We start from the raw sequence: 26866 nt of genomic DNA, 5'->3' as shown, positions 1-26866 counted from the left end.
TAGACTTAAAACAATTTTTGCTTTAATGTGCCCTAAAGTAATATAAATAACCAGAAGTTTTCAAGACATTTGGAAGAAAGCCTGCCAACAGCGTAAGTGATCACTGAACGAAGCAGTGGTCATGGAAGGGTAATGTTTCCATCTGGAAGTATTTGCTGGCAAAATCTAGGTCTTGGAATAAATATGTATGCCCAACTTGAAAAAGAACTATTATTACAGAAGTCTAGACTGTGTAAGTATTGTGTACATATCTGTAACCCAAAGTAATACTTTTTATGACTTCTGATATTCTGCATTGTAAGTCAGTGATTCCTACAGTAGAAATAACATCTGTGAACTTTAATTGTGAAAATTTGGAAATTAAGCATTAGACTAAACAGTGCTTGTTAAAATCTTGATGTTCCCCAAACTTGACAATCTGGGTGAGGTCATTGCTGTCTTCAGAAAATTCACAATCTACTGTTCAAATAAACATCTGAAATGGTTTTCATTTCACATACCATCATTTCTAGGATTAACCACTAGTTGGTTTACTTTCGAATCTATTTTTTGCCCTTCCTAGTCAACATTTTAAACATTTAAATACCTTTCAGATGCTTCCACTATCTCTAGTTCTTTGGTTGTAAAATCTGTATGTTCATCTATTTAATTCCTCTTACTGTTGGTTTGTTTTTTTTGTAAAGCTTGTAAATGTTTTGGTGAATTTGGTGAGCTCTCAGTATTCTAGGATGTGAGGCCATCCCTATGGGCTGGCCAAGGACCCTATGGGTTTAATAATATACACAAAAAGGAATTCTGTTTCTCTACGCAGGCAGCTCCATTCTATCTCTGGTTACAGGGGACAGAGGCTTGTGCTCTAAACTGCTGGTGACTATAGGTCTTTGCCCTCAGGCCTAATGCACTCTAATACTTTAAAGTTTTCTTTGTTTTTGGCACCTTGGCTCAGAGCTTGGCCATTTTTTAGTTTTGATTTCATGTAGTTTGTGTGTTAAGTCTGAGGGAGGATTTGTCATATCAGTCTGGCTTGAATCTGATTGATTTGTGTAAATTAAAACAAATTTTCACTATGCTGCCCTATTTGCAAGATGTTCACTCATTCCTGAATGTACATATTTTGGAGGGAAAATTAAGGTAAATTTACTTGGAATTTCTGTATAAAAAGGAAAAAATTTTAATACATTCAAATATAAAATTTATTTCCAAAGAAAGAAAAATTTATAAGTTAAATACTCACAAAAATTAAAATAGCTTTTGAAAAGCCCATTACAGTGGTAACAGGTGGAAATAAGGCTACTTTACATTTTAAGTCATAAAAAACAAATACATCTTAAAACAATTAGATCCTCTGTGCTCTTTGGAGTGACCATCTTATTTTTAAAAAAAGTTGCCAAAGTGACTGGTAAGTCATAACCAGGTTTTCATATTACCCTAGTCTTTAAACATAACTATTTATGAATCTTTTATACAATGCAGTACGAGGATTTCGTGAAAAGTTGTGGCTTCCTGTAAATTCCCAATAAGTTACAATCTTGAAGTTCAAAATATTTGTCTACATGAACTTCAAAATGTAGCCTTAACTGAGTGCTGCAGGTAGCAGTACTTAAAAGATGTAACACTTGAAGCAATTTCAGTGGTTTGTGATCCAGATAATCAGTTTCTGAACATTACTACTTTATCCACGTGAGTCCATCTTCAGTTTCTTCTTTCACTTTTTCTCTTTCCCTTTTGGGTTTCCTTTTTGTGGACTGAGGTCACCAGTTCTTTGGGTACGATCAAAACGCTTCCATCATGACTGCACTGAAGAGCATACTGATTTGGATTGACTGGCCTACCTTGGTCATCTCTTAACCTACTAAAAACATCATGATAAAGGTCATGCAGTTTCTGTTTCATTAAGTTAATTGCTTTGTTACATTGGGCTCGCTCTCTCTTAAGGGTTTCCTTCTTTGCTTGCAAGTTACATACATCATCTTCTAGATTCAAAATTATGTCTAATTTGCGTTTACGACAGTTCTGAGCAGCTACTTTATTTTTCCCTCTTCGTCGGATATCACGGATGAGCGAGACTTGTAGGTCTGTCAGATAGTACCTACTTAACATGCTGTTGAAAGACTCAACAGGCATACGGACAATTTCATCTACAGAAAAAGGGATATGCAGAGCTTTAGCACGCCGTTCATCACGGCTCAAGTTTCTATCTGTGTCATTGAGGTACCTACTCCTTATTTTCTGTGACTTCCCAGGCCATGAAAAGGATTCAGAAGTGGATTCTGGTGCACTTGGCTGTAAGTGGTAAGTGTGGTTATGAAATACGTGTTGAAATGTAAGATCCCCATGGAAACCAGAATCACTCCTATGATCCATGTGACAACGCTTACTGGGTTCTGCATAGTAGCCTCCTACAGCCCCTTCTAAGTCATGATGGGAAAGAGATTCAAGGTCACTGTTATAACCTATAGCACCTTCATCATACATAGAATGAGAAGAATTAGACTTGGTGACAGAGATGCTATTGTGACTTGAATTTAAAGAAAGGCCAGAATCAGAATCTGGTTCTTCAAAAAGCTGGGAAACTTCCATTGGATTAAAATCTTCTGTGGCCAATGACATTAGGTTTATCTCATCAAATATATTTACATCAAGATCATATAGTAGGTCTTGGCTTGTTAGATTCCTCATCTGATTATCAACAGGTGGGAGAAATCCTGTCAAATTAGTTCCAGTAAGGGTTTGCTCAGGATTGACGGTATGAGAAGTTAACTGCAGAAATGGTTCTTGTGCCTGTGAAGTCCTTGTTACTGAATCTCTTCTAAATGTACTGTTGGGACACAGCAACATGGCCTCATGAAGATTCACATCGTGACTTATAGCCTGGCTAAAATTTACATTATAATGTGCTGAAGAATTCATGACATCATTGATACTGCCTAGAAGAGGAGAAATATCTCCCAGTGAGATGCCCTGAAAAAGGAAGGGATAAAAGCACTTTTAGATATGCATAACCCTATTTCAGAATTAGTTCTATAACCTAATACAGCTTTCATCACTTTTGTCAATTCCTCTACACAAAACAGGGATATGCTGTTGGCTATAAATGACTCTGCTTAAAATACAAGCAACATAATACATGATGTAAGTCCAAATCAGAATATGCTATACTTGGAAATTTACAAAGCTTGGCTAGGTTAGTATAAAAATTGATCTCATTTTTATAATCCTGTTGTAATTTAATACTTTATAACAAGATGCAAGTCTCATCCTAGCTGTTGGGGCAGAGATAATAAGCTATAGTGAAATCGTTTGTGGAGGGGAGAAATTGTTTAAAAGACTCTAAACACAATAAACTGTAAGACATAAATGCTACCAGAAAAAGCTATGCCTTAGTTTGTCAAATATTTACCATTCTGCTTCAATATGAATAGTCTAAAATTTTTTATTGATATATAACTACATATTTATAAGGTACATGTGATATTTTGATACAGGCATATGATGTGTAATGATCAAATGAGGGTATTTAAGGTATCCATCATCTCAAAGACTTACCATTTCACTTATCATTTCATTGTGTTGGGAACATTTCAAATCTGGCTATTTTGAAATATACATAAAGTATTGTGAAGTATACTCTCTTGTGCTATTGAATACTAGAACTTATTCCTTCCAACTGTGTGTATGTATATATGTATCTAACTTACTGCACGTAACATAATGACCTCCTGTTCCATCCATGTTGCTGCATTTTTTTTTTTTTTTTAAGAGACAGGGGTCTCACTCTTGCTCAGTTTGTTCTCAAACTCCTGAGCTCAAGCAATCCTCCTGCCTCAGCCTCCCAGAGTGCTAGGATTACAGACATGAGCCACCATGCCCAGCCCACGTTGCTGCAAATGACAGGATTTCATTCTTTTTTTGGCTGAATAGTATTCTACTGTGTGTGTATACATACCACATTTTCTATATCCATTCATTTGGTGATGAACATTTAGGTTAATTCCATATCTTGTCTATTGTGAATAGTGCTACAGTAAACATGGGGGTGTAGGTAGCTCTTTGATATACTGATTTTCTTTCATTTAGATAAAAACCCAGTAGTGGTAGTAGGATTGCTGGATCATATGGTAGTTCTATTTTTTTTTTTTTTTGATAGGGACTCATTCTGTCGCCCAGGCTAAAGTGCAGTGGTGTCATCATAGCTCACTGTAACCTCAAACTTCTGGGCTCAAGCGATTCTCCTGCCTCAGCCTCCTGAGTAGCTGGGACTACAGGCACATGCTACCACACTCAGCTAATTTTTCTGTATTTTATAGAGACAGGGTCTCACTCTTGCTCAGGCTGCTCTCAAAGCTCCTGGCCTCAAGCAATCCTCCCACCTTAGCCTCCCAAAGTGCTAGGATTATAGGTGTGAGCCACTGTGCCTGGCCCCATTTTGAAAAACCTCCATACTATTTTCCATGAATGGTCTAAATTTGATTATACCTTTGGGATTATTATTTGGAAGGAGGAATGGGATATATATTTGGTGAATTCTCCAAAGCTGAAGTGTTTCTATAAAAAGTAAACAAGTTTGTGTACTTAAATAATATACACGTGATACATGCTAATAAGTATTACTTTAAGGCCGGGTGCGGTGGCTCACGCCTGTAATCCTAGCACTCTGGGAGGCCGAGGCGGGTGGATCGCTCAAGGTCAGGAGTTCGAGACCAGCCTGAGCAAGAGCGAGACCTCGTCTCTACTAAAAATAGAAAGAAATTATTTGGACAACTAAAAATCTATATAGAAAAATTAGCCGGGCATGGTGGCGCATGTCTGTAGTCCCAGCTGCTTGGGAGGGTGAGGCAGTAGGATTGCTTGAGCCCAGGAGTTTGAGGTTGCTGTGAGCTAGGCTGATGCCACGGCACTCTACTCCAGGCAACAGAGTGAGACTCTGTCTCAAAAAAAAAAAAAAGTATTACTTTAAACTGCTGTATTATCCAAGTAAAAAGGTTATATTTATTCACAAAGAGGTCAGTGCAGATATGTTCCTGCAAAGATAAAAAGTCAAGGCTCCAGTTACCTCTAGTGAATTTTCAGGCTGTGATGAAAGCAACTGGAATAAGCCTTCCAGAGAGAAAGATGTATCTGTCCCATTTAGATGTCTCTGTAGAAAAACACAAAAAGTACATCATACTTCACATAAATTAAAAGAATGAAGTGGTTAACTGGGGCTTAGGCTTAATTTTTAAAGGATACCCAAGTCTTAACACCATGCTGGATTTTTTTATCCCTATATAGTTCCTTAAAATTGGAAGTTTTACATCCTAGTAACACACTATAGAAATGATCCCTAAAAGTATAGTCTTGGAAGTTTTATATTCTATTCCTCCTCTTTTAATGTCTTAATATTTTAACATGCACACTTGTTTTTCACCCCAAAAAACAAGGTCTTACTCTGTTGCCCAGGCTGGATTGCAGTGGATAGCTCACTGCAGCCTCAAACTGAGCTCAAGCAGACCTTCTGAGTAGCTAGGACTACAGGTGCTTGCCGCCATGCCTGGCTAAGTTTTTAATTTTTTGTAGAGACAGGTCTGGCTATGTTGCCCAGGCTGGTCTCAAATTCCTGGCCTCAAGCAATCCTCCTTCCAAAGTTGTAGAGTTACAGGCATGAGCCACCACGCCTGGTCGACATGCACACTTAAAGTCAAAAGTTAATCAGTTAGAACGTGGAAAAAAGAAGGAAAAAAAGTTAATCAGTGTATCTCTTCCTGCCCTGTCCATCTTACATATAATTTTTGGCTAGTATTTTTACTTTCACCTTATTTGGCCCTCCACAGCCAGCCCCTCCAAATTGGTTACACAATTATGTAATTTTTACAGTCAATACTTATTTATATTCACCCAAATGTTTTACCAACTTACTCATTACATCTCATTCCTTGCATTCATGGTTTAGCTTCTTTATTGTTGAAAGAACTCTTTGAGAGTTGTTTCTAGAGTGGATCTGAGTAGTAAAGTTCCTTTGTTTTTGTTATCTAGACTTATTATTTTGCCTTCATGCTTAAATGATAGGTTAACTGGTAAAATAAATCAGGTTTAATGTTTTCTCTCAGTACTTTGTCTTATAGAATTTATTACTATTGGTAAGTTTACTCTTAGTGTTATCTATGTGAATCTTAGGTAATTTAAGAGATTTTTTTTTAGTTTTTGACATTCTGCTATTTCACTTTGATATGTCTGGGACTTAATTTGTTTTTATTTACTCTGCTTGGGACTCTGTGTGCTCCTTTAATCTGAGGACTAATTTAATTCTGGACTTATTTTGCTATAAACTCATTTTAAATATTGCTTTTCTTCCAAATTTTCTAGTCTCCTTCTGGGGCTCCTATTAGACATAACTTAGATTTCCTCATGCTATCATTGTCTCAGTTTTTATTTCATATTTTGCACCCTTCTCAGGTACATCCTGAGTCACTTCCTTAGCTGTGTCTTCCAATTTACCCTTTTCTTTTAGTCATGTCTAATCTGCTGTTCATCTCTTGCATTCTTTTTAACTAAAATGACTACATTTTTCAAATATAGAATTTCATTTGGGCTCTTTTCTACATCTACTTTGTCTTTTGTCATGATAGTCTTTTCTTGTCTTAGAGATTCTGTTCCTTTACCTTGAACAATTTAAAACACCTTGATTTTAGAATCTTTTCTCGGGAATTTGTGAATATTGACCTTTTTTGCATATACTGACTCATGGGTATTTATTTATTTGTCATTTTTAAAAAGTGAGCTTTGTTGGGAGTTGTTTCTGTGGGAATCTCCGACACCAAGGGTTACCAACTGTTAGACATTTTGGCACTTTTCTCTACAAGGACCAACGTTTTTATCATTTTCTAGACCTTACTTTCTTGGCTCAGGATTCCTGTTGGTGATGCTAATGTGGATTCAGACCCTATATCTAGCTTTGGGGTTGATTTCTATTGGATGGATAGAATTATCTCAGTCCCCATTTCCTAGATATTCTTCCAGAGTTGTCACCTGAAAGAATGGAAATGCCAGTGATTTGCTGAGCCAACAACTCATTTTTTTAGTTCTTTTTTTTTTTTTTTTGCATTGACACTAGAAGCTCATTTTTTTTTAATTTCTCTGTAAACGCACCTACTAAATAATATCTTGATAAAAGAGCGGATGATGACTATATTGTCAGAGCTACTGTTAAGAAACGTGTGGTTTGTAGTACACAAAGACATGACGTGAATGCTGAGTAAACACACGGTGCAGCTGGAACACGGAGGTGCAAAGGAGAAGCCCGGCCTGGTTAAGAGCTGAGGTACAGATGCTGCTTTGTGTGACTGATGTATTTTGCAAAAAGTTTTATCCAAACTGATGTTTGTCTTTACATCACATCTAGTTTAAATTCTCTCCACGGAAGCTTCCTACTTCATCTATCTCCTCATTAATATTTAATGAGTGCCTCTTATGTGTCTAGCAGTGAATTACCTACTACAGGTAATTGAAAGAAGTAGAGAAATCAGTTCTTGGCTTTTCTGGGAAGCCCAGTGAGGGAGCAAAGGCAAAGACATATTCAGGAGGAAAACTAACCCATAGCGTAAGGCAGTAGACAAGTCAGCATTAAAGAAGTGATAGAGAGACTGTGGTAAAACATCTTCTTCCTCAAAGCAGTTAACTGTGAGGCACTCGGGAAAGTAGGCTGAAATGCTGTCTCTTTCAAAGTAAGTATGGTTCTTTCACTATTTAAATATAAAAGTCCATAGGCACTGATTTGACAATATGGTGTGTGTTGGGGGGGTAAAGCCACACCAAAGGTACATGAATTATGAGGAAATACAAAGCCTAGGTAAGTGACAGGAGCTGGGGAGAATGCCAGCTGGAAAAAAGCACAACCAGCTACTTCTGCGTTTTAAAGTGAAATGCTAGGCTGCGACCAAAGGTTAGGAAAGGGTTGAAGCTGCAGAGGTTTGGGAGTGAAAATGGGAGCGCTCCTTGGGGTGAGCTCTCGGCCTCTTCCTCTCACCTGAAGAACAGCAGGAAGGGCCTCAAGGAGACTACTTAGAACCTGGTGTGTGCTCCCTGAAGTCTGGGGACAGAGCTAAGCTTACTGTCCCACGCTTGTCTGAGAAATACAGAGGGCAAGAAGAGGCCAGGCGAGGGCTATGGTTAGGGAAGTGACTGAACTGATACAGGTGTGAAGGGCATGTTTCCAGGGCTGGATGCTAGACAGCCGGCAAGTGGCTGAGAGGGCCACCTGCCACTGAATGTTCAGGAAGGAGTCCTACAGGACCAGCTGGAGGGGGGAGATGCATTTGTCCTTGTCAAGAGAAAGGCAGATGAAGGACTCCCCAGCTGTGGGGGCAGGGGTCTGTAAAGAACCTACTAAATGAAAGTGCCCATCTGACAAATTGTTTTATTTAAATGTATCCCACAGTTAATGGAAACAATGTCACACTGGTGCCGGTCAAGTAGCACTTTTCCTGAGTTCTTAGCACTCCACACTCCCAACTCCAGAGAAAGCAGCCTAACTTGAGGAATTGGGGAAATAGAGGGTAGGCCACATACACCCTTCCACCCCAGGCAGGCCTTGAGGCTGCGGCAGACAAGATGGGAGGAGGAAAGAACCTGAATTTCACTTAAAGAATTTTTGAGAATTACACTGGATTATTCTTATCAATTGCTGCACTGGGATGACCAGAGGAATTTTTATCTGAGTATCTAGAAGTCATGGGGCCTGCCCTAGATTTCACCCAAAGGGTAGGGAAGAACTAGTTCCCCTAGAACAGGTTAGAACAGGATGGAGGGGATAGGGGAGTGGTGGGTAGGCAAAGAGAACAAAGCTGTTTTCTGATTTCACACCATAAAATCAAGTAATGTTTGATGTGATATTATATGGTCAAGGCTACCATGATGATGGGCTGTCTGAGAAGGGCCAGGATGTGGCACTCTCTATCACCCAAGGGTGTTCAAGGCACAGAGCCCAAACTCCACCTCCTGGGGAGGGGACATGCTGAAGCAGGTGGAAGTGCCATGTGGTTAAAGGTGTATGGGAACTGCAGTCCTGTCTCTGGAGCACCTGTTTGCCAGACTCGTGGGCAGGATCTCAGCAGCAGGGCTCAGTGGAAACCAGAGTACGGCCCAAGTCAAAGGAGAGGGGGAAGCACAGGCTGCAGGAAGAATCCATCCCACCAGCCTGGCTCCTGGAGTTCATCTTTCTATACCTCTTCTCACAGCTAACAAGTGTGGTTAGACAATGCGAAGCCAAGGAGGTAGTCCCACTAGGCCCAGCCCTTAGTCTAGGCCAAAAGTACAAAATGGGCTTCTGGGTGCCCAGTGGTTCAGCTTGGCCTGCTGGGAGCCTGAACAAAGATTTGAGCCCAAGCCTTAGCTGGAATCATGGGTGATCTGCCTGGAGAGTTGGTACTCTGGCTTGTTCCCCTGGACCTGGCCAGCCTGGCTGCCTGTTCAGGTCGCTAGCTGAAGATTAGTAGGTTCAGCATGCCCGCCATCTCTTTATCCTTTGCTTTGGCAAACACAACTAGCAAAACCTGCCATCAAGTTCCTGGAGAGATGTGTGTGTATACCCACACAAAATCTTGAGTTTAACCAGAGAAAACACTCTTATGGGCTGATTTGCTGGTAAATCAAATTACTACTCCCACAATTTAAAGAAACATATATTTTCATATATGAGACTTGCTAATAGTAGAGCACAATTACATGCTCATTCTCAATGCCACAAAATCTATATTAAAGCCAAAAGGGCAAGGCTGGACTATTTGGACATGCTTACCTCATTCCTAGACTCAGTGGTCTTTTCTGCCTCCCAGTCAGGTTTATCTGCTATTTTGTTTTCATCTTCATTATTCAGCTGTAGTGATTTCTCCTTCTGCGCTGACACCCTTTCTTCATTTTCCTCTTGCTGGGAACTGTGATCCACAGCTTCACACTTCTCTCTTAGTACCTCATTCTCCTATAAAAGTACCAAAAAGACGGGTATATGCATACACAAAGAGTGCAGTGTGCACCACCCGAAGGATGGACATATTTGAAACTCGGACTTGGGGGAGCGGGGAGCAAGGGCAACATACGTAACCTAAACATCTGTACCCCCATAATATGCTGAAATAAAAAAAAAATTAGATATTTACCCAGATGAATACTTTTCCTTAACTCTCTAAGAACTAGATACTTAGTTAAATAAATTCTGTTATCAAAAAAAAAAGTACCAAAAAATGTGCTCAGTAGAAATCTGTATTTCCTCAAATAAGCGAAAGTCTTTAAAACTGCAATGTACTTACTGTTCAGTGATCATGAGAACCCACAAGTCAAAAGCTAACACTGACATTTCATTATTTCAGTATCAAAGGAACATTTAATTCTGAAACAAAGGTCTGTTTTATTATGGGCTGTCCCTCTTAATCACTCACTCTGAGACAGGCTGTTCTAATCTGCAGAATTTAAACTATATGCATTTTTATAAAGCCCCTGAATTGAAAGTACTTGCAAGTTAGATTAGATTTGGAAATCACTGTTGCCAGCAGGCAGTTTTTATTTAGTTCTCTGTTGAAAACAGATCAAACAGCTAAGTTGGAAGCAAACACTGATCAAATATACACAGAAGAATCTGGAAAGTATTATTATAAACTATTAATTGTGGTTCTCTCTGTAAAGTAGAATGGGTTGGGGATAAAGTGAGAAAGCTGACTTCACTTTATGGGCTTCTGTAACTATTTGAACATTTTACAATAAACACGTACTCCTTTTACAATCAGAAAAATGATAAATATATTTTGAGAAATAAATCTGTTTCCACAGATCTATGCTTATTTACCCAGATGAGTCCTTCCACCTTTTAATTTACTTTATAACTAAGAAGGCTTAAATAATTAAAAGGCTAGAGAATTCTTTTAAACATTCAAATATGTAAGTTACCATTTAGCATGAACGGTATATACTAATACTTTCTATCATGATGTTAAAAGCTCTCTGCGTATAATTTTTTTTCCTCTAACATCAAGGCTTCTCGAACTCTTTCAAAGGATCTATTTTAAATTTCTGACTTCCAGGAACTTGACACACTGGACTAACTCAAGGACAGCACCCCCATCCCCCCAAACCACAGAAATATCCAAAAAAAAAAAAAACAAAATACAGTTGAAAGAAATGGAAATCCACAGATGCCAGAAGGAGAGAAATCAAAGCAAGAAAAGGAAAAGGAAGTAGATGTCCCGGTGGCCCGCTGGTTTTACTTGCTTCTCCATCTGTCCAACTGTACCTAACTATACGACACACTCTGCCTTCCTTTCCAACACTATGGATGACTGTCTTGCTCCTAGCTCAATCTCTGTGTTTCCATACTCCATCACAACCCTGCTCATGTACTCAAGATATTGCTTCTGCTGCTCTAACTCTTCCTCTCTTCTGCATAAACAGTTGTCTCCCGTCTGCTGGACAATTCCCACCAGCCTACTAACATACATTAATACCTCCCATTTAAAAAGAAACCCTCCCTTGGTCCCACACTACTCTTTAGATCCCATTATCACTCTTCCGCTCCCCTTTCGAGCAAAATCCTCCAGAGTTATCTGGAGTCAGTGTGTTCTCTTTTGAACCTATTCCAATAAGGACTTTGTCCCCACCACTCTACTCAAACAGCTCACCAGGGTCTCCCAAATCCAGCAATTCTCCATTCTCACCTCATTTGACCCATCAACAGAATCTTAGTTACCGCCTCCTTCTAGAAACAGCTTCTGCACCTGGCAGCCAAGTACCTCTCTTTTTATTCTCCTGCTTCACCAAGCACTTCTGTTTGCTGATTCCTCATCCCTCTGATCTTAAATGTAGCAATGCTCCAAGGCTTAGTCCTCCGGCCCACCAAGCACTCTCCCACTTTGCAGCCCTTGTGTTTGCAGCTCTTTCTGCCTGTGAGGCTCTCTCTGCCCTCCACCTCCCCCGTTTAGGTCTCTCTTCAAATATTTACCATCTTACTTCTCTTTCTTGACCTCTCTATATTAAAAAGTACCTCTCTCATCAATATCCATCTCCTTTATCTTGCTCTTTTCCTATAGCATTTAGCACCAGCTGATATTAATGTACTACCTTATATATATATATTTTTTGCTGTCTTCCCCATTGCCCCACTAGAATGCTATTTTTTTTAAGGCTGGTCAAGTGAAGCAGTAGGAATGGAGAAGGAACAAAGGAACCTGGAACTGGTTGTGATCAATTAGTTATAAACACCACTGCACTCGGACCGACCGAAGAATGCCATTTTCTTGAGGGCAGGGACTCTGCTTGGTTCCTGTTGTACACGCACTGCCTATCCCAGAGCTTGGCAGATAATAGACCCTTATTAGAAGTTTGTTAAATAGCTGAACTCTTAGACATAATATCCTAAGACTTTGGTAGGGATCCTACTGCTGATGGATTATTCTTTCCTGCAATTACAGTACTGATTTCCATCTAATTGGAGGATGGAAGGAAAAGGTAACTGATCACCACTCTTTTTACCTCTCATTTTCTGCCAAGGCAAAGTTTCTTTCGCTAAACCTGAAGATAATCAAATCCAAAATTCTGGATTCCTGAGGCAGCTAACAAATTTGTTCACAAATTTGCTGTTAGTGGACAGAGGAACTTCTAATCTCTAAATCACATGATCTATTTTAGAACCATGAAGGAAGGTCCCCTTAATCTGTAACGTGTGTTAATACAACAGACATATACACACCTATGAACACGCAAACACGAGAATATATTACTTATAATATTACCTGAATTAACAATAACAGAGGGAAACAAGTGGCCAAACAGGACTAGATCAAGCTCATAAGGAAATCAACCAAGTACACTTTAGTCTGGGAAGGTCTTTTCTGTGGTAAAACTTTTAGAGTGCAATGGACTGGCAACACAAGTAGGTAAGATGACCTGCCTATAAACTTGGAGAGAAGAATTAAAGGTACAGAAATTCTATAGGACCGAAACTCACGCTGCAAGAAGCCAAATGTAGGTTAAAAATCCTATCATATAATAATGGATCATAATTCATTGAATAAAATGAGTTAAATAAAAGAATCAATGAATCTACTCAAACATATATGACCAAATAAACGAGGGAAAAAGGAAATCTCTTCCTTACAGTAGAAACAACTAATAAATACAGAAGGAGAATGATGGAGTTAGAAAATCATTAATGGATGCTTAAACTAGGGAATGAAAGTTTGATGAGAAACAAGATATTTAAACAGTCTCAAAGTATCACTCTGCAGATTACTTGTTAATTATAAAGAGAAAAATAACAATACTACAGGAGAAACGTGGCAGACACCATCTTAACCAAATGGTCAAATCTATCACCAAAATATGGAGATAAACCAACATCATCTGCTTCTTGATATGAAGGATACCATTTCTGTAATTTTCTCAACAAAAATTCATAATCTCAATCTAATCATGAGGAAATACCAGATACAAAATTGGGTGGCATTTTTACAAAATAACTGATTGATACTTTTAAAAAAATCTGAAGGTCAAGAAATGCCAAGACTGTGGAACTTTTTCCAGATTAAAGGTGACCAAAGAGACTTGGCAACTAAATGCAACATATGATACTGGATTAGATGCTGATCCAGAAGAAAAAGTAGCTATGAAGCACATTATTGGGGCAACAGACATATTCTGAAAATACATAGTAGATTAGATAATAGTCTTAGATCCATATTAAATTTCCCAATTTTGATAACTGGCTATAGAAAAGAAAATCTTTATTCTTAGGGAATATACGCTAAAGTGTCTGGCTATTGGGGGCTGCAATAGCTTCAACTCACTTAAATGCTTCAGAACAAAAAGAATTACATATGTATATGGAGAGACATAGTTATTAATACAGATAAATGGGGCAAAATGTAAATAACAGGTAAATCTGGGTAAAGGATGTATGTAGTATACTTGCAAATTTTTTAATGTTTGAAATTATATTTAACCAAAAAGTTAACCTAAAAATCCCTGCATAGCAAAATCACTTTGGTCAAGGCAACAGCAAAGAATTGGCCCAGAACAATTCTTACATTAAATTTTCCGTTAATTCATATTTTCCCCCAAAGTATATAGACATATAAATTACTTTAATAATTATTTTCAACTCTTCCTTTCTAACATTTAAATTTCATATTTCATTTTCTTGTCTAATTGCTTTGGTTATGCTTCTTGAATAATGTTAAATTATTATGGTGAACCTGACATTCTTGCTCATAAAATTAATGGGAATGTTTTTAATGTTTCCCAAATAAAGATGACATGTGGACTTTTATTTGACATAGAGTCGGTCACTTTTAAACTGAGTGCTAAATACTACACTAAATGCTGGGGATACAATAGTGAAAAAGTACATTCAGACCCTTCCGATCTTTCATTCTAAAGGGAGACAGAACTATGAATACCAGTGAACTAAAAAATGACTACAAGTTATGGTAAGTGAAAGAGAAAGAGCTAGCTATGTGAGAGTAGATCATAGTCTAGGAAAAGGTGGTGGTAATATACAGAGAGAAGTGGAGGAAGTCATGATATATTTTAGAAAAAGAGTAGTCAGGGCTTGTTGAAAAGCAAGAAACGGGGGAATAAAGGAAAGGGAAGAATTAAGATTTCTGACTTGAATAACTTGATGGATAGCTGTAGGAGAACGGTTTAAAAGGGAAACGGAGTTTTTCTATTTTGGATACGTTAAATTTGAGATGTGAAAAGTCAAGTAGAAGTATCAATTAAACTGGTGAGATGAGAATCTGGAATTTCAAGTAAATGTCTGAACCAAAGCTGTAGGCTGGAAACGTTATAGATACACAGACACATATAAATATAAAAATATAAAATCACAGGAACTGATGAGATTCCCAGCAAAAGAGTACAGAGCAGGAAGGGAGCTTAGCAATGAGTCCTGAGGAACTGCAACATGAAGACGTCAGGCAGAGAAGCCGGCAAAGCAGACTGAAAACAGGCGGTGAGGTCCGGGGGAAACCAGGGGACAGCAGTGTCTTGGAATCGTTTCAAGAAGGGAGTGGTTGGTTGTGTTGAAATGCTGCTTGGAGCTTACATAAGGTAAAGACAGAAAAGTATCCACTGGATTTGGCAATAAGAAAGCTGTAGGTGGCCTTCAAAAAAATCATCTTAGGGTAGAAGCCAAATGATACTATGTTGAAGAGTAAACGGGAGTTGGCAAATCAGAATCTGTGTACAGACAGTTCTTCCAAGAATTGTCATGAAAGTGAGAGGAAAAAAGCATCAGTGATTTGTTTTGTTTTGTCTTAAAGATGAAAAATACTAGGGCGTGTTTGAAAGGAAATAATTGAGGACAAAATAACTGCAAAGCAAGGTCCTTCAGAAAGCAAAAGAGGACGGACTCCAAAGTGCAAGTGGCAGGACTGATTTTGAAAGAAGGAAAAATAAAGCCCTTATTTAAGATAAGAAGATGGATACAATAATATATTTGAGGATTTGGTAGTAGGAAGATCCATCTATTCTTATTTTTGAAGAGTATCTTTAAAAAGTAGGAACAGATATTGAACACTAATTTGTTTTAAAATGCCGCAAATTATGGGATGCTCTTTTCTTCAAGAGGTAGAGGTAATTCCCCTCTTCTTGAGTGGAGGCTGGACTTAGTGAATTGCTTCTAACAGAAACTGGTGAAAGTGAGAGCACAGCACTGTGGCTTCCTCTTTCCTCTCTGGTTACCTGTTCTGGTGAAGGCCAGCTGTCATGCTGTAAGGACATTCAAGCAGCCCCGTGGAGAGGGCATATGGCCAGGAGCTGAGGCCTCCTGCCAAGAGCCATATGATTGACCCATCTTGGAAGTGAATCCTCTAGCCCCAATCAAGCCTTCAGAAGACTGCAACCCAACCAACATCTTGATTACAACGTCATGAGACTGTAAACAAGAACCAGCCAGCTAAGCTGCTCCAGAACTTCTCACCTACAGATACTGTGGGATAATAAATGCTTGCATGAAGCCATTAAGTTTTGAGACAATGTGTTATGCAGCAATGGATAACTAAAAAAAAAAAAAATGCTCTTGGCACCTATATTCTTTGTATGTCTTGCTATTATATTTAATATTTTGCATGCATATGTGAATATTCCTAAGAGTGATTTGTGGTTTTCTTTGATGCTTTCTCTCCCTCTTTTTTTTTTAGATCTTGGTATCATTGTCATGTTGGTTTTGGTTGGAAAGCTTTCCCATCATAATTCCTTATTCTTATAAAGTTTGAAAGCATTCCACTTGAATTCTGTCTGGATCAGTTGTCTGTTTTTTTGAAGAAACTATTCTGACAACTTTTTCAACTTCATGGGATCACGAAACCAACAGCCCTCCAAAAAGTCTGTTCCAATTTATATTGCCATATTTGGGGATACCTATTTCCTCACACCCCACCTACCCTGGGTTTGTTTCTTTCTTAATATCTGCTAATTAAAAGGTTTAAAAGGCAGCTCATGAGCAGCCGCAATCTCACAGATGTCAATGTACGTATGAAGCGAGTGGTGAGCGTGACCTAGTTGGGGCAGAGCTCTGGACTGAGGGGGGACCCCCACTGTGAGTGCTCACTGCCTGAGCGCTCTTGAAGATGAGGAGCTGAAGGAGCTCAAGGGAGGAAAGGGTGGCCAGAGCAGGCACTCCTCTTCCTCTTCCGCCAGGCAGAGAGGGGCAGGAGAGGCAGAAGGCGAGCCTGAGCTCAGCCACTTCAGGGTTGAAAACCTGGTTTCCTGAGAGGGCCCTTCCCAGCTCTGACACGCCAGGGTCTATGAATAAGTGGCCATATAATTTATCACCAAACCAGTAGACTTTTGAGAGGGTAGCAGGGTGATATTAACAATAAAGCTGGGCAACAAGCACAAACCAGGGCTGTCCTGTATGGTCACCCTATTGCTGAGGCCACCGTGGCGAGAGGGCACTGCATAATGCTCCAGAATCTCGATGGCAGATGGACACATGCTGCCTGACTTCCACACACCCAGGGAAGAGAAAAACTGTACCTTGCACAGCCTTATGTATTTAATAAGTATCTTCTTAGTCCTTCATGTATTCATTCAACTCTCCTTTACTGAGAGCCTGTTATGAAGCTAACAGGAACACACGTTATAGGAGGGCTGAATGAGAGGAAGACTCTCCCCCAGGGTTAGTACAGTCTATGCGGACATGTGCAGCCTGGATACCCTCCAAAGGACTTGTGGCAACTCCTGGGGACGTGTGGACAGCCAGCCTGACCTAAGGTCACACCCTTCCCAGAGCACCCACACTGTGTGACTAGTCAGGCGAGGCTCGAGCAGCCAGGCTATCTTGGCCCGCGGTGGGACCATCCTGACACACCACATCAGCCCCAGAGCACCTGGCTTTGTTAGCCTGCGTCACGTCTGATCCTGTTCTTGTCCTCCCTTCCAGCTGCTGATCCCAAGGGCTCTTCCTAATAAACCTCCTGCACACTAAACACAGTCTCAGAGTCCGCTTCCCAGAGAACTCAACTTCTGACAACAATTACTCTATCTCAAGGGGGACAGAGGAGAGGCCAGAGTCTCAAGGTAGGAAGGGGTGGAAGATTCACTATTACAATATTTATATTTACAAAGTGAAAAAGGCCCATGGCATCTGAAATATAATTTGCACAGTCTGCAAAAGCCCAAAATAGCCAGTGGCTAGAAGGGCTCAGGTTCAAAACGGCCCAGTAAAAAGGCCTATCCTACCCCAGCAACTGTGTGACCTTGAGCCAGATGCTTAATCTCTTTGACCTTCAGTTTCCCCATCTGTGAAATGAGAGGGTAATATTTAATATTATCTAATTCAGGCCAGGCGCGGTGGCTTACGCCTGTAATCCTAGCACTCTGGAAGGCCGAGGCGGGTGGATTGTTTGAGCTCAGGAGTTCGAGCCTGAGCAAGAGCAAGACCCCGTCTCTGCTAAAAATAGAAAAATTAATCGGACAACTAAAAATATATAGAAAAAAATTAGCCAGGCATGGTGGCGCATGCCTATAGTCCCAGCTACTCGGGAGGCTGAGGCAGTAGGATCGCTTGAGCCCACGAGTGTGAGGTTGCTGTGAGCTAGGCTAACGCCATGGCACTCACTCTAGCCAGGGCAACAGAGTGAGACTCTGTCTCAAAAAAAAAATTAAAAAAAAAAAAAAATTTGTTGGAAAAAAAGCCCCTTCATATATTTCAACATGCTATATAAACATTAATTACTACTTTCTACTGCTTTTTGATTCTGAAGAGTAACAAATAATGATTAACTGCTGACAACTCAATTTGAATTTCAAGAGAAAGTGATCCCAGCCAGCCCTGGTAGCCAGTAATTACTATCTCTGCTCTCTTTTTTTGCTGTTTTTCTCAACTCAATGACATGGAGCTGAGATACAGAATGCATGTTTTACAAGTACATTGTATATACTGGAGGTTTACAGCTAATCCTCTTAATTTAAAGAACAGGTAAGTGAAACCCATCATTAAGCCACTTTTTATTTGCGTGCAGATGATTTTTACCCTTGTGGAGCTGGGATCCAATTAAAAAAAAGAAAACAAGTTTCCAGGCTTGCCATAGGAAGCCATCATAAACTTGTGAGCTGGGGCCCTTAATCACAACTAAACACCCGGTGACTTGCACAGAAATGGCACCTGCTGGAAACTGACCCATCCATCCTTTGCAAGGATCTGGAACCTTCTCAGTTTGGGCCCTTTAGCTAAAACTGGGTTCTCCTGTCTCTAAAATCTCGTGGCTTCTAGGTTTTCTCTTATGGCACTTCTCCTATTCTATATAAAATAACATGTATTTGGGTCTTTTCTTTCCTAGTGGGCTGTTATCTTAGGATACCTGCCCTCTCGCCATTCACCTTTGCCACCTACGCAAGGGGCAGGGTGGAGTCTTGCATGAAGGTTTGCTGAATCAGTAAAAGCAGTGGGAAGGGGAAAAGGAGCAAAGCTGGACTCTTCTCTTTTCCTTGCAAACTCTCAGAAGTCCCTGTCAAGTGGCGACATGTACTGCTTATACTGTATTGGGACCTGAATAATGAGATGGAAGAATGTGCCCCTGAAAAAACATCCTTTGTGAACAGTCTCAGCTGGCACTGATGAGCCTTTCATTTACTCATCTGGAGGAGGAGGGACTGGGACCTGCTTTGACCTCAGGGTTGGTTGAACCTTCAAAGACAAAGAACAGTGTGGTGCCTTCAAGAAGGATGACATCAGAGGGAGAGTGGTGAACAATTCCGTGGCCTGTCTCTAGGCTGGAGGCAAGCTGGAGTCATCAGGGCTAGAGAAACAAGGAGCCAGAGAAAGAGGGACTGTATCCTGTTTGGCCTGGGTGGGTTTTGATAGAAGTTCACAATTATTCTAGCTCGCATTTATTGGGCACTCGCTGTGGGCCAGCCACCTTGTACATTGCCTCATTTTAAGTTGCTTGGCATCCTTGTATAAGGTGGGTACTGTTATTATCTCTTCTTACAGAGGAGGAACCCAAGGCAAAGAGAGGTCAAGCAACCTGCCTTAAGGCGCACAGCTAGTAAGTGACAGAAGCAGGATTTGGCCACAAGCATTTGTATTACATAGTCAGCTCTTAGCCACTGTATTGGTCCTTGTTTGCCTTTCCAGATCCACATGTGGCCCCCAGAAGAAGACCCCTGCAAACTCCAGTACTGGCTGGCATCCAGCTGGGATCACCAGTGGGAGGCTGGAGCCCACATGGAGTGGGCAAAGGACAGGTCAAGGCATTTCACCCCAAGCTCCATGACGCCAGCCCCTCCCCCCAGGGCCCCGAGACCCCTCCCACCCCTTCCCACTGGTGGTCTCTGGGCACCTCAGTGTCCCAGTCTGCCCCTGTCCACATGGCTGTAAGAAGCCATTCTTTTAAATCTCTTCATCTGAGCCATGCAGGGTGAATTCCTCCTACTGCCACCCCCACAGTGGCTCCACATTGTATCACACGGTTTACAACAGCAGGGGTAGCAGGAGCTGACTCATACAAATCAAATGAAGTTCCTGTCTGCTTGAATATTACTTTATCAAATATTACTTTATGCAAAAACAGCGGGACAAAATGTAAGGTATAGATCTTGTTTGGATCTTGATTCAAAATCAACCATGAAAAACTATTCATGAGATAACTGGGGGAAATTTGAACACTCACTGGACATGTGACATTAAAGAATTCTTGTTAATTTTTTTTAGGTGTGCTAATGGTATTGTGGTTATGTTTAGAAGGGTCCTTATGATTTGAGGATATACAGTGAAATATTTACAGAAGGTTTTCTGAGTCAGTGAATGTATGGGGAGAGTAAGAAAGTAACAATACTGGGCTTCTCTCTCCTCCTTGCTAAGTCCCTGCAAAGAGCTGACACAAGAATCACAAGAAATGATGTCTGGGACTTGCTTCAAAATAATTGGCGGGGGCGAGGGGTGGGGCGGGGGCTGGAGGCATCACAGATGAAACATGACTGGCCATGAGCTGGTAACTGCTGAAGCTATGTGATAGGGATGGGGGTTCATTATCCTACTCTCCATTCTCTCCACCTTCAATGTGTGCTTGGCATTTTCCATGACAAATTGTGACACAGGCTAAACTCACTTCTGAAGGCCCCTGGAGGAGGCAGGGAGACAGCTAAAAAAAACTGGCAGACATCCTCCAGGTGGCTGAAGCTAGAGGCCCATATTCAGTGTGAATACCCACCAGGAGAGGGCAAGGTGTAAAAAGAACCAGTGTTTCCGAACAGAAGCCACACCACCTATGATACAGGACATAAGCTCCAAACCACAGACTCTGGTTTCAAATGGAGCCGCTTCTTATGCAAGTGAGCCCTGGACAGCCTGAGGGCCTGGGTGGGGGGCGAGAAAAGGGGGATAGCAGTACAGATGCATTTATGATTCTTTCATGTAATGCTAGATGACCCCAGTGGGCAGGATAGGCCAACTAGTCCTCAAAAGACATGATTTTTTGGCATATTCCTTATTATGAAAAATTTCAAATGTATTACAAACAGAACACTGAATAATACAGTGAACTCTCCATGTACCCATCACCCAGTTTCAACAATGACCAATATTCTTATATCGATACCTCCACCCCTCCCCACTCATTTATTTTTTCACAGGTTTTAGGTAAGACTCACACACGCAGAAATGCAGAAATCTCAGCTGTACAATTTGATAAATGGAGGTACCCTCACAACTCAATCGCCAACCATGATATGGAACATTTCAGAAAGTTCTCTCCTGTTCTGGTATTTTTACCCCAGCTTTGTTTGCCAGTTCTAGGACTTAAGCATGAATTTTAAACTGCATTTACATACAAATGAGTTCTGCATTCATTATTAGTTTTTTTTTTTTTTTTGGAAGCTGGTTCCCCATCCCTCGACCTACCTACCACCTCCATCCAGAGGGATGTTCTTTAGGGTATGTGAGGAAATAATAAAAGGAGCTACAGAAATCCGGGCTTCCACTTTACAACACCTGGTCAACTAGCACTAGCCCTGGCCCTGCTATCCAAGCACGTGACTTTGGTCCAGTCCTTTAGCCATTCTGGACCTTAAACTTACAGCAGGGCTTTCAGCCATGCCCTTCCTCCATTCTGGTGTTGCTGGGCACTGAGGAACCGATGTAGGGGGTGTTGGGTGTAGGGGCGTTGGTGGGAGGAGGAGGAGTGCTAAGGCAGAGATCCTCAAACTGGGGCTGGCCGGGCGCAGTGGCTCACGCCTGTAATCCTAGCACTCTGGGAGGCCGAGGCGGGCGGATTGTTTGAGCTCAGGAGTTCGAAACCAGCCTGAGCAAGAGCAAGACCCCGTCTCTACTAAAAATGGAAAGAAATTAATTGGACAACTAAAAATATATAGAAAAAATTAGCTGGGCATGGTGGTGGATGCCTGTAGTCCCAGCTACTCGGGAGGCTGAGGCAGAAGGATCGCTTGAGCCCAGGAGTTTGAGGTTGCTGTGAGCTAAGCCGACGCCACTACACTCTAGCCCCTCTAGCCCGGGCAACAAAGTGAGATTCTGTCTCAAAAAAAAAAAAAAAAGAACCACCTGGGGGTCTGGAAAACTCCACAGGTATTGATTCAGTAAGTCTGGGGGGTGGTACCCAGCAATCTACATTTTAACAAGCACCCCAGGTCACTCTGAAGCAGTCACTGGACCAGCCTGGGAGAAACTCTAAAGGAAGGCAAAAAGAAAATAAAGAAAAAAGGGCTAAGAAGGTTTTCCTGCAGTTGAGCTTCAGTTTGCCTTCAGTTCTGCCTCCTTCACATAATAGCCCTTAAAATATTTGAAGTTAGTGATTATGTTTCTTCCTTAGTCTGATATCTCAGGCATGGAACAGCCCCAGTTTGTTCAACCATTTCCAGTATTGTGAACTAAAATAACATCTTAAGGCCCCCCCCCACCGCAGAGTTGCCTGAATGGACTCCTACTTTGGCCAAGGGGACCCCCCAAAAAACCCTTAAAGCTGAGTTGCCAGCCATGAGAAGAAGGGAGGTCAGACACATCTGGTTACACCCTATCTCTTTTGTAGTTATTCTGTGCAACAATAAGATACAGAATCATTAACAAGCCTAAGGCCATCTAAAGACAAAGGTTAAACCACACCCGCAGGTCATCAATTTACTTAACAGATAACTTGAGTCTGGGTATATGTCCAGTGGCTTAGTCTATGGTTAGCAGAGACTTCCTTATCTCAAAACATTCCAAGCCTTTAGACAAAACTTCATTTCTTTAACCAATTGCAAATCAAAGAATCTTTAAAACCCAGCTATAACCTGTAATACCCTGCACTTCCAGATGTCCTACCTTTTCAGGCCAAGCCAATGTAGGCCTTCTATGAATTGATTTATGACTGTATGAGTAATTCCTGTCTCCCTGAAATGTATAAAACTAAACTGCCAAGCACGGAGAGACCACTTGCTCAAGGCTCTTGGGTGTGGCTCTTCAGGCCATGGTAACACATATGCAGCTCCAAATAAACCTCTTAAATTATTCTACAGAGTTTGGGTTCTTTTCTGTTGACAGTATGCTCTCCCCCTTTGGGGAGGGAAGGGTTCCTTTCATGACGGAGTGAATCTCAGTCTTTGGTAATTTCCTCTAGAAGACAGGGGTGTCCTGGAGGTTGGACCTGGAGCTCAGGAGCAAAAGCAAGTCATCTGTTGAACATTTGTTAATACGCCAGAAATTGTACCAGCCATTTAACGTGCAGTATCATTTAATCCTCGCAAGAACTTGCTAAGAAGATGTTAATTTTTTCCTTTAGCCAATTTGGAAGCCAAGGTTCACAGAGGTTGCCCAGGAAGAGGAGTTGGACGGTGTGAGTTTCATATGTCAAGGGGCTAGGCTATAGTATGCAGTTATTCAGTTAAACATGAGCCTAGGTGTTGCTCTGAAGGTATTCTGCAGATGTGGTTAGCATCTATAGTCAACCAGCTATCTTTAAGTAAAGGAGATTATCTTCAATAATTTGGGTGGGCCTCACCCAATCAGTGGAAGAGCTTTAAGAGCAAAACCGAGGATTCCCTGAGAAAGAAGAAACTTTGCCTAAAGCCTGCAGCATCCCAGCTCCCGCTTAGTTTCCAGGGTTTCTAGGTGCCCTGCAGAGTTTAGACTTGCCAACTTCCACAATCATGTCAGCTACTTCCTTAAAATAAATTTGTGTATGTGTATTTATTTATTCATATTCTACTCTTTCTGTTTTTCTGGAGAACCTTGACTGATAGAGACGGGAACTCAGTTCTGTTCAACTTCAAAAGGTCACGTCTTGCCTCTGTGTAACGTCCATACTCTGCCGACCGCCACCTGTATCTCACCCAAAACAACCCAAGCATGCACCTCGGCCTCGGCAAGCTTCAGCTGCCCAGAAATGCATTTGAATATTTACGTAGATCCTTAACAACTAGACTTTGAGAATAAACTATTCCTACCACAAGGCTGCCATGAATGGGAGAGGCTTCTGGTTTTACATATGAAGTTTTGTGGTGGGCAGGAGGTGTGGTTTACTCAGTGCTTAAGAACAGTGACCTGTTCTATTCTGGGCAAGGTCACTAACTTACTATATAACTTTAGGCAATTCTGAGTTTCACCACCTGATTAATTATAATGCCAACCTGAAAGTCTGCTTTCCACTGCCCCCATCCACTCAAATAGCTGCCATCAAACAGTCAGCTGGTCCCTCAGGATTTCAGATGTGACCTACTTTCTAGTTGGGCCTCTGGCCTTGAAGGACCCGAGACACATGCACGCTCATGGTATCCTTGGAAGTTCTGCAAAGACAATGTAGAGTGAGGAATAAGTCCTCAGCAAACAGACACTGGCTGAACTGACCTCTGCTCCTGACCCTGTCCCGGAGTGCTACTGCAAATTAAATCTAAGACCCAGTTTCCACACTCAAGACACTGCAGTTCAAAGTAGAGGATGCCAAGTCCTATAAAAGAAATGTCACAGAGTGCAACAGGGCTCAAAGGAAAGAAGAGGAAATGTTTTGGAGATGAGGTGATAGTTGAGTTGAGTCTGGGAAACAGTACAAGACTTGGGAAGAATGAAAAGAAGGCATACCAGGCAAAGGTAACAGAGGAAGAGGCAGAAAAGCACAGGGTTGTTTGGGGAAAAGGGAGGGAGAAAGTTTTTAGCTGGAAAGTAGGCTGCAGGCAGAGGCTCAGTAGGCCCTGAGCTCAGCAGAGGATGCTGGAGGGCTGGGTCACATTGGCCACATGGGGAGCCTTGAATGACAAAATACTGAATTGGCAGGTAATGCGGAGCTAGCGGAGGTTCCCCACACAAAAGTGGAGAGATGAACTAGGGTGTGCTTTGGAAACCCGCACGTGGCAACAGAATGGATGGGAGTAACATGGGGAGGGACCATTATAGAGCCCCACCTGAAGTATTAACAGTAGCTAACATTGTCAAGGGCTTGCCATGTACCAAACCTGCTCAACTTAACTTGCATTATCTCAATTCTCACAGCTCCCTAAAGAGCTTATGATCCCATTTCACAGATAAGGGAACTAAGGCCCAGTGAGGTTAAGAACTGGGCCCCAGATCACACAACTAGACAGTGGTGGAGCTGGGATCTACCCCAGTGGGTCTGATTCCAGTGCTAGCACATGTGACCACCAGACCGGCCTATCTCCAAGTCGGGGCCTGGGCCCTGCACGCTGATGTCCCACTGTCTGAGTGATACAAGAGACATGGATACAAGAGACAATGATACAAGAGACATTGCAAAGATGATTTCTCTGTAACCTACCAATTAAGGGGGAGGATTGACTGATAAAAGAGGGTTTGAGCTAAGATTCCCCCGGGTTGCACATCAAGCCAACAAAATCCCAGACTTCCTCATGAGCATATACCAAGTCCTGCTGCAAATGATCCTACACATAGACTAGCTGCTTCCAGAAACAGCTGACTTAGCTTTTAATGGTTGGCGCCTATTTGCTAAGCAAGCTGAACACCCCAAAACTTGACAGGAGGGAGATGGTGTTTAGTATGGATTGAATTGTGTCCCCCTAAATTCATGTTGAAGTCCTAACCCCCAGTACCTTAGAATGTGATCTTATTTGGAAACTGGGTCATTGCAGATGTAATTAGGTAGGATAGTAGAGTGAACCCTTATCCAGTATGACTGATGATGCCCTCATAAAATGGGAAATTTGGATACAGACATGCACACAGAGAATACCACGTGAAGATGAAGGCAGAGATTAGGTGATGCAGAAGAAATCAAGGAATGCCAAAGACTGCAGCAAATCACCGAAAGGTAGGAGAGGGCTGTGGAACAGATTCTCCTCCCTAACAGCCCTCAGAAGGAACCAACCCTGCCAGCACCTTGATCTTGGACTTCTCACCTCTAGAACTGTGAGACTATTTAAACCACCTGTTTAAGCCCACCCAGTCTGTGGCATTTTGTTATGGCAGCCCTAGCAAACTAATACAATGACTTAGGCCATCCATTCCCATACGAAGACTATAAGTGCATCTTTACAACATCCTTTAGTAAGCAAAATGAAAATCCTACTGTGAAACTTTGTCATACTGCAATGTATGTAATAATAAGACTATTTCTATATCAAACAGGTAGTGTCTGAAATTTCATCTCTGTGCAATAGTCTAGGCATTAGGGGCTATCTCTGATTTTGAAATGAAAAACAATTTTTATTTTAACAATCTAGGACCTTCTTTCTTTTCCCTTTACTCTTAGAATTAAATATTGACTGTATCAGATTCTCTGTCACCTGAAGAAACAAGCCAAATGAGCGGTAACTCAGAAGGCCCTACTGGTCCCCTCACCCAGCAGAGGGTGGCCGTCATAGAGGATGAAACCACATCAAGAGGACTATAGGCTTTCTCAGTTCCAAAGTGGCAACAGCTCTCCAAATACCCAAGCTGACTGCAGGCAGCTCCCACATCTTCAAATATGTATGCACATTCCATTCTACAAAAGCTGTCCATTTCTTTGTTTAACCTGCGCACACAGTTAGTGTTACTTTGAAGAAAACGTGCTTCGTTGGTTGTAAGTGAATGGCTGTGGTTACGAAGGGAAGCGTGCCGGCCCTGGGGAATTCCGGAGTCTGACGGGCCCCACGAAGAAGTGAAACCAAAGCCATACTTCTTTTGACACTTGGAAAATCCCTACTCTAAAGTATTTTTAACATGTACAAAAAATGGACAATTATCTACAAAACCAGAATCTCCTACAACTCAAATGTAGGCTACTGGAATGATCTATCAAAACAAACAAACAAACAATCCCCAATCCAAAAAAAAAAAAAAAAAGAAAGTGAAAGAAAGCACTCCTTCTCTTCAAAATTAATAGTAACTAACATTTACTAAGCACTTGAGAAACACTTTTCAATTCTCATATCAACCCTGTAAGGTAGGCACCTTAATTAT

General features: G+C 41.3%; 1 protein-coding gene across 1 annotated transcript in view; it reads right to left on the bottom strand.

Annotated features, from left to right (window-relative positions):
- Window positions 1-1178: 1178 nt before the first annotated feature.
- NFE2L3 (nuclear factor, erythroid 2-like 3) overlaps window positions 1179-26866 on the bottom strand; it is a 29290-nt gene continuing 3602 nt past the window's right edge. Inside the window, exons 2-4 of the mRNA XM_012640710.1 lie at window positions 9773-9952; window positions 5054-5137; window positions 1179-2961 (exon numbers count right to left, since the gene is read on the bottom strand). Coding sequence (XP_012496164.1) covers window positions 1693-2961; window positions 5054-5137; window positions 9773-9952 — 1533 coding nt within the window. The 3' untranslated portion in view covers window positions 1179-1692. The remainder of the gene's footprint in view (window positions 2962-5053; window positions 5138-9772; window positions 9953-26866) is intronic.

This window comes from Propithecus coquereli, unplaced genomic scaffold (genome assembly GCF_000956105.1).
Source record: "Propithecus coquereli isolate 6110/MARCELLA unplaced genomic scaffold, Pcoq_1.0 Scaffold156, whole genome shotgun sequence".
NCBI classification, from domain to species: domain Eukaryota; kingdom Metazoa; phylum Chordata; class Mammalia; order Primates; family Indriidae; genus Propithecus; species Propithecus coquereli.
The sequence above is the reverse complement of the archived record's forward strand: the minus strand, read 5'-3'. Positions and strand labels throughout refer to the sequence as shown.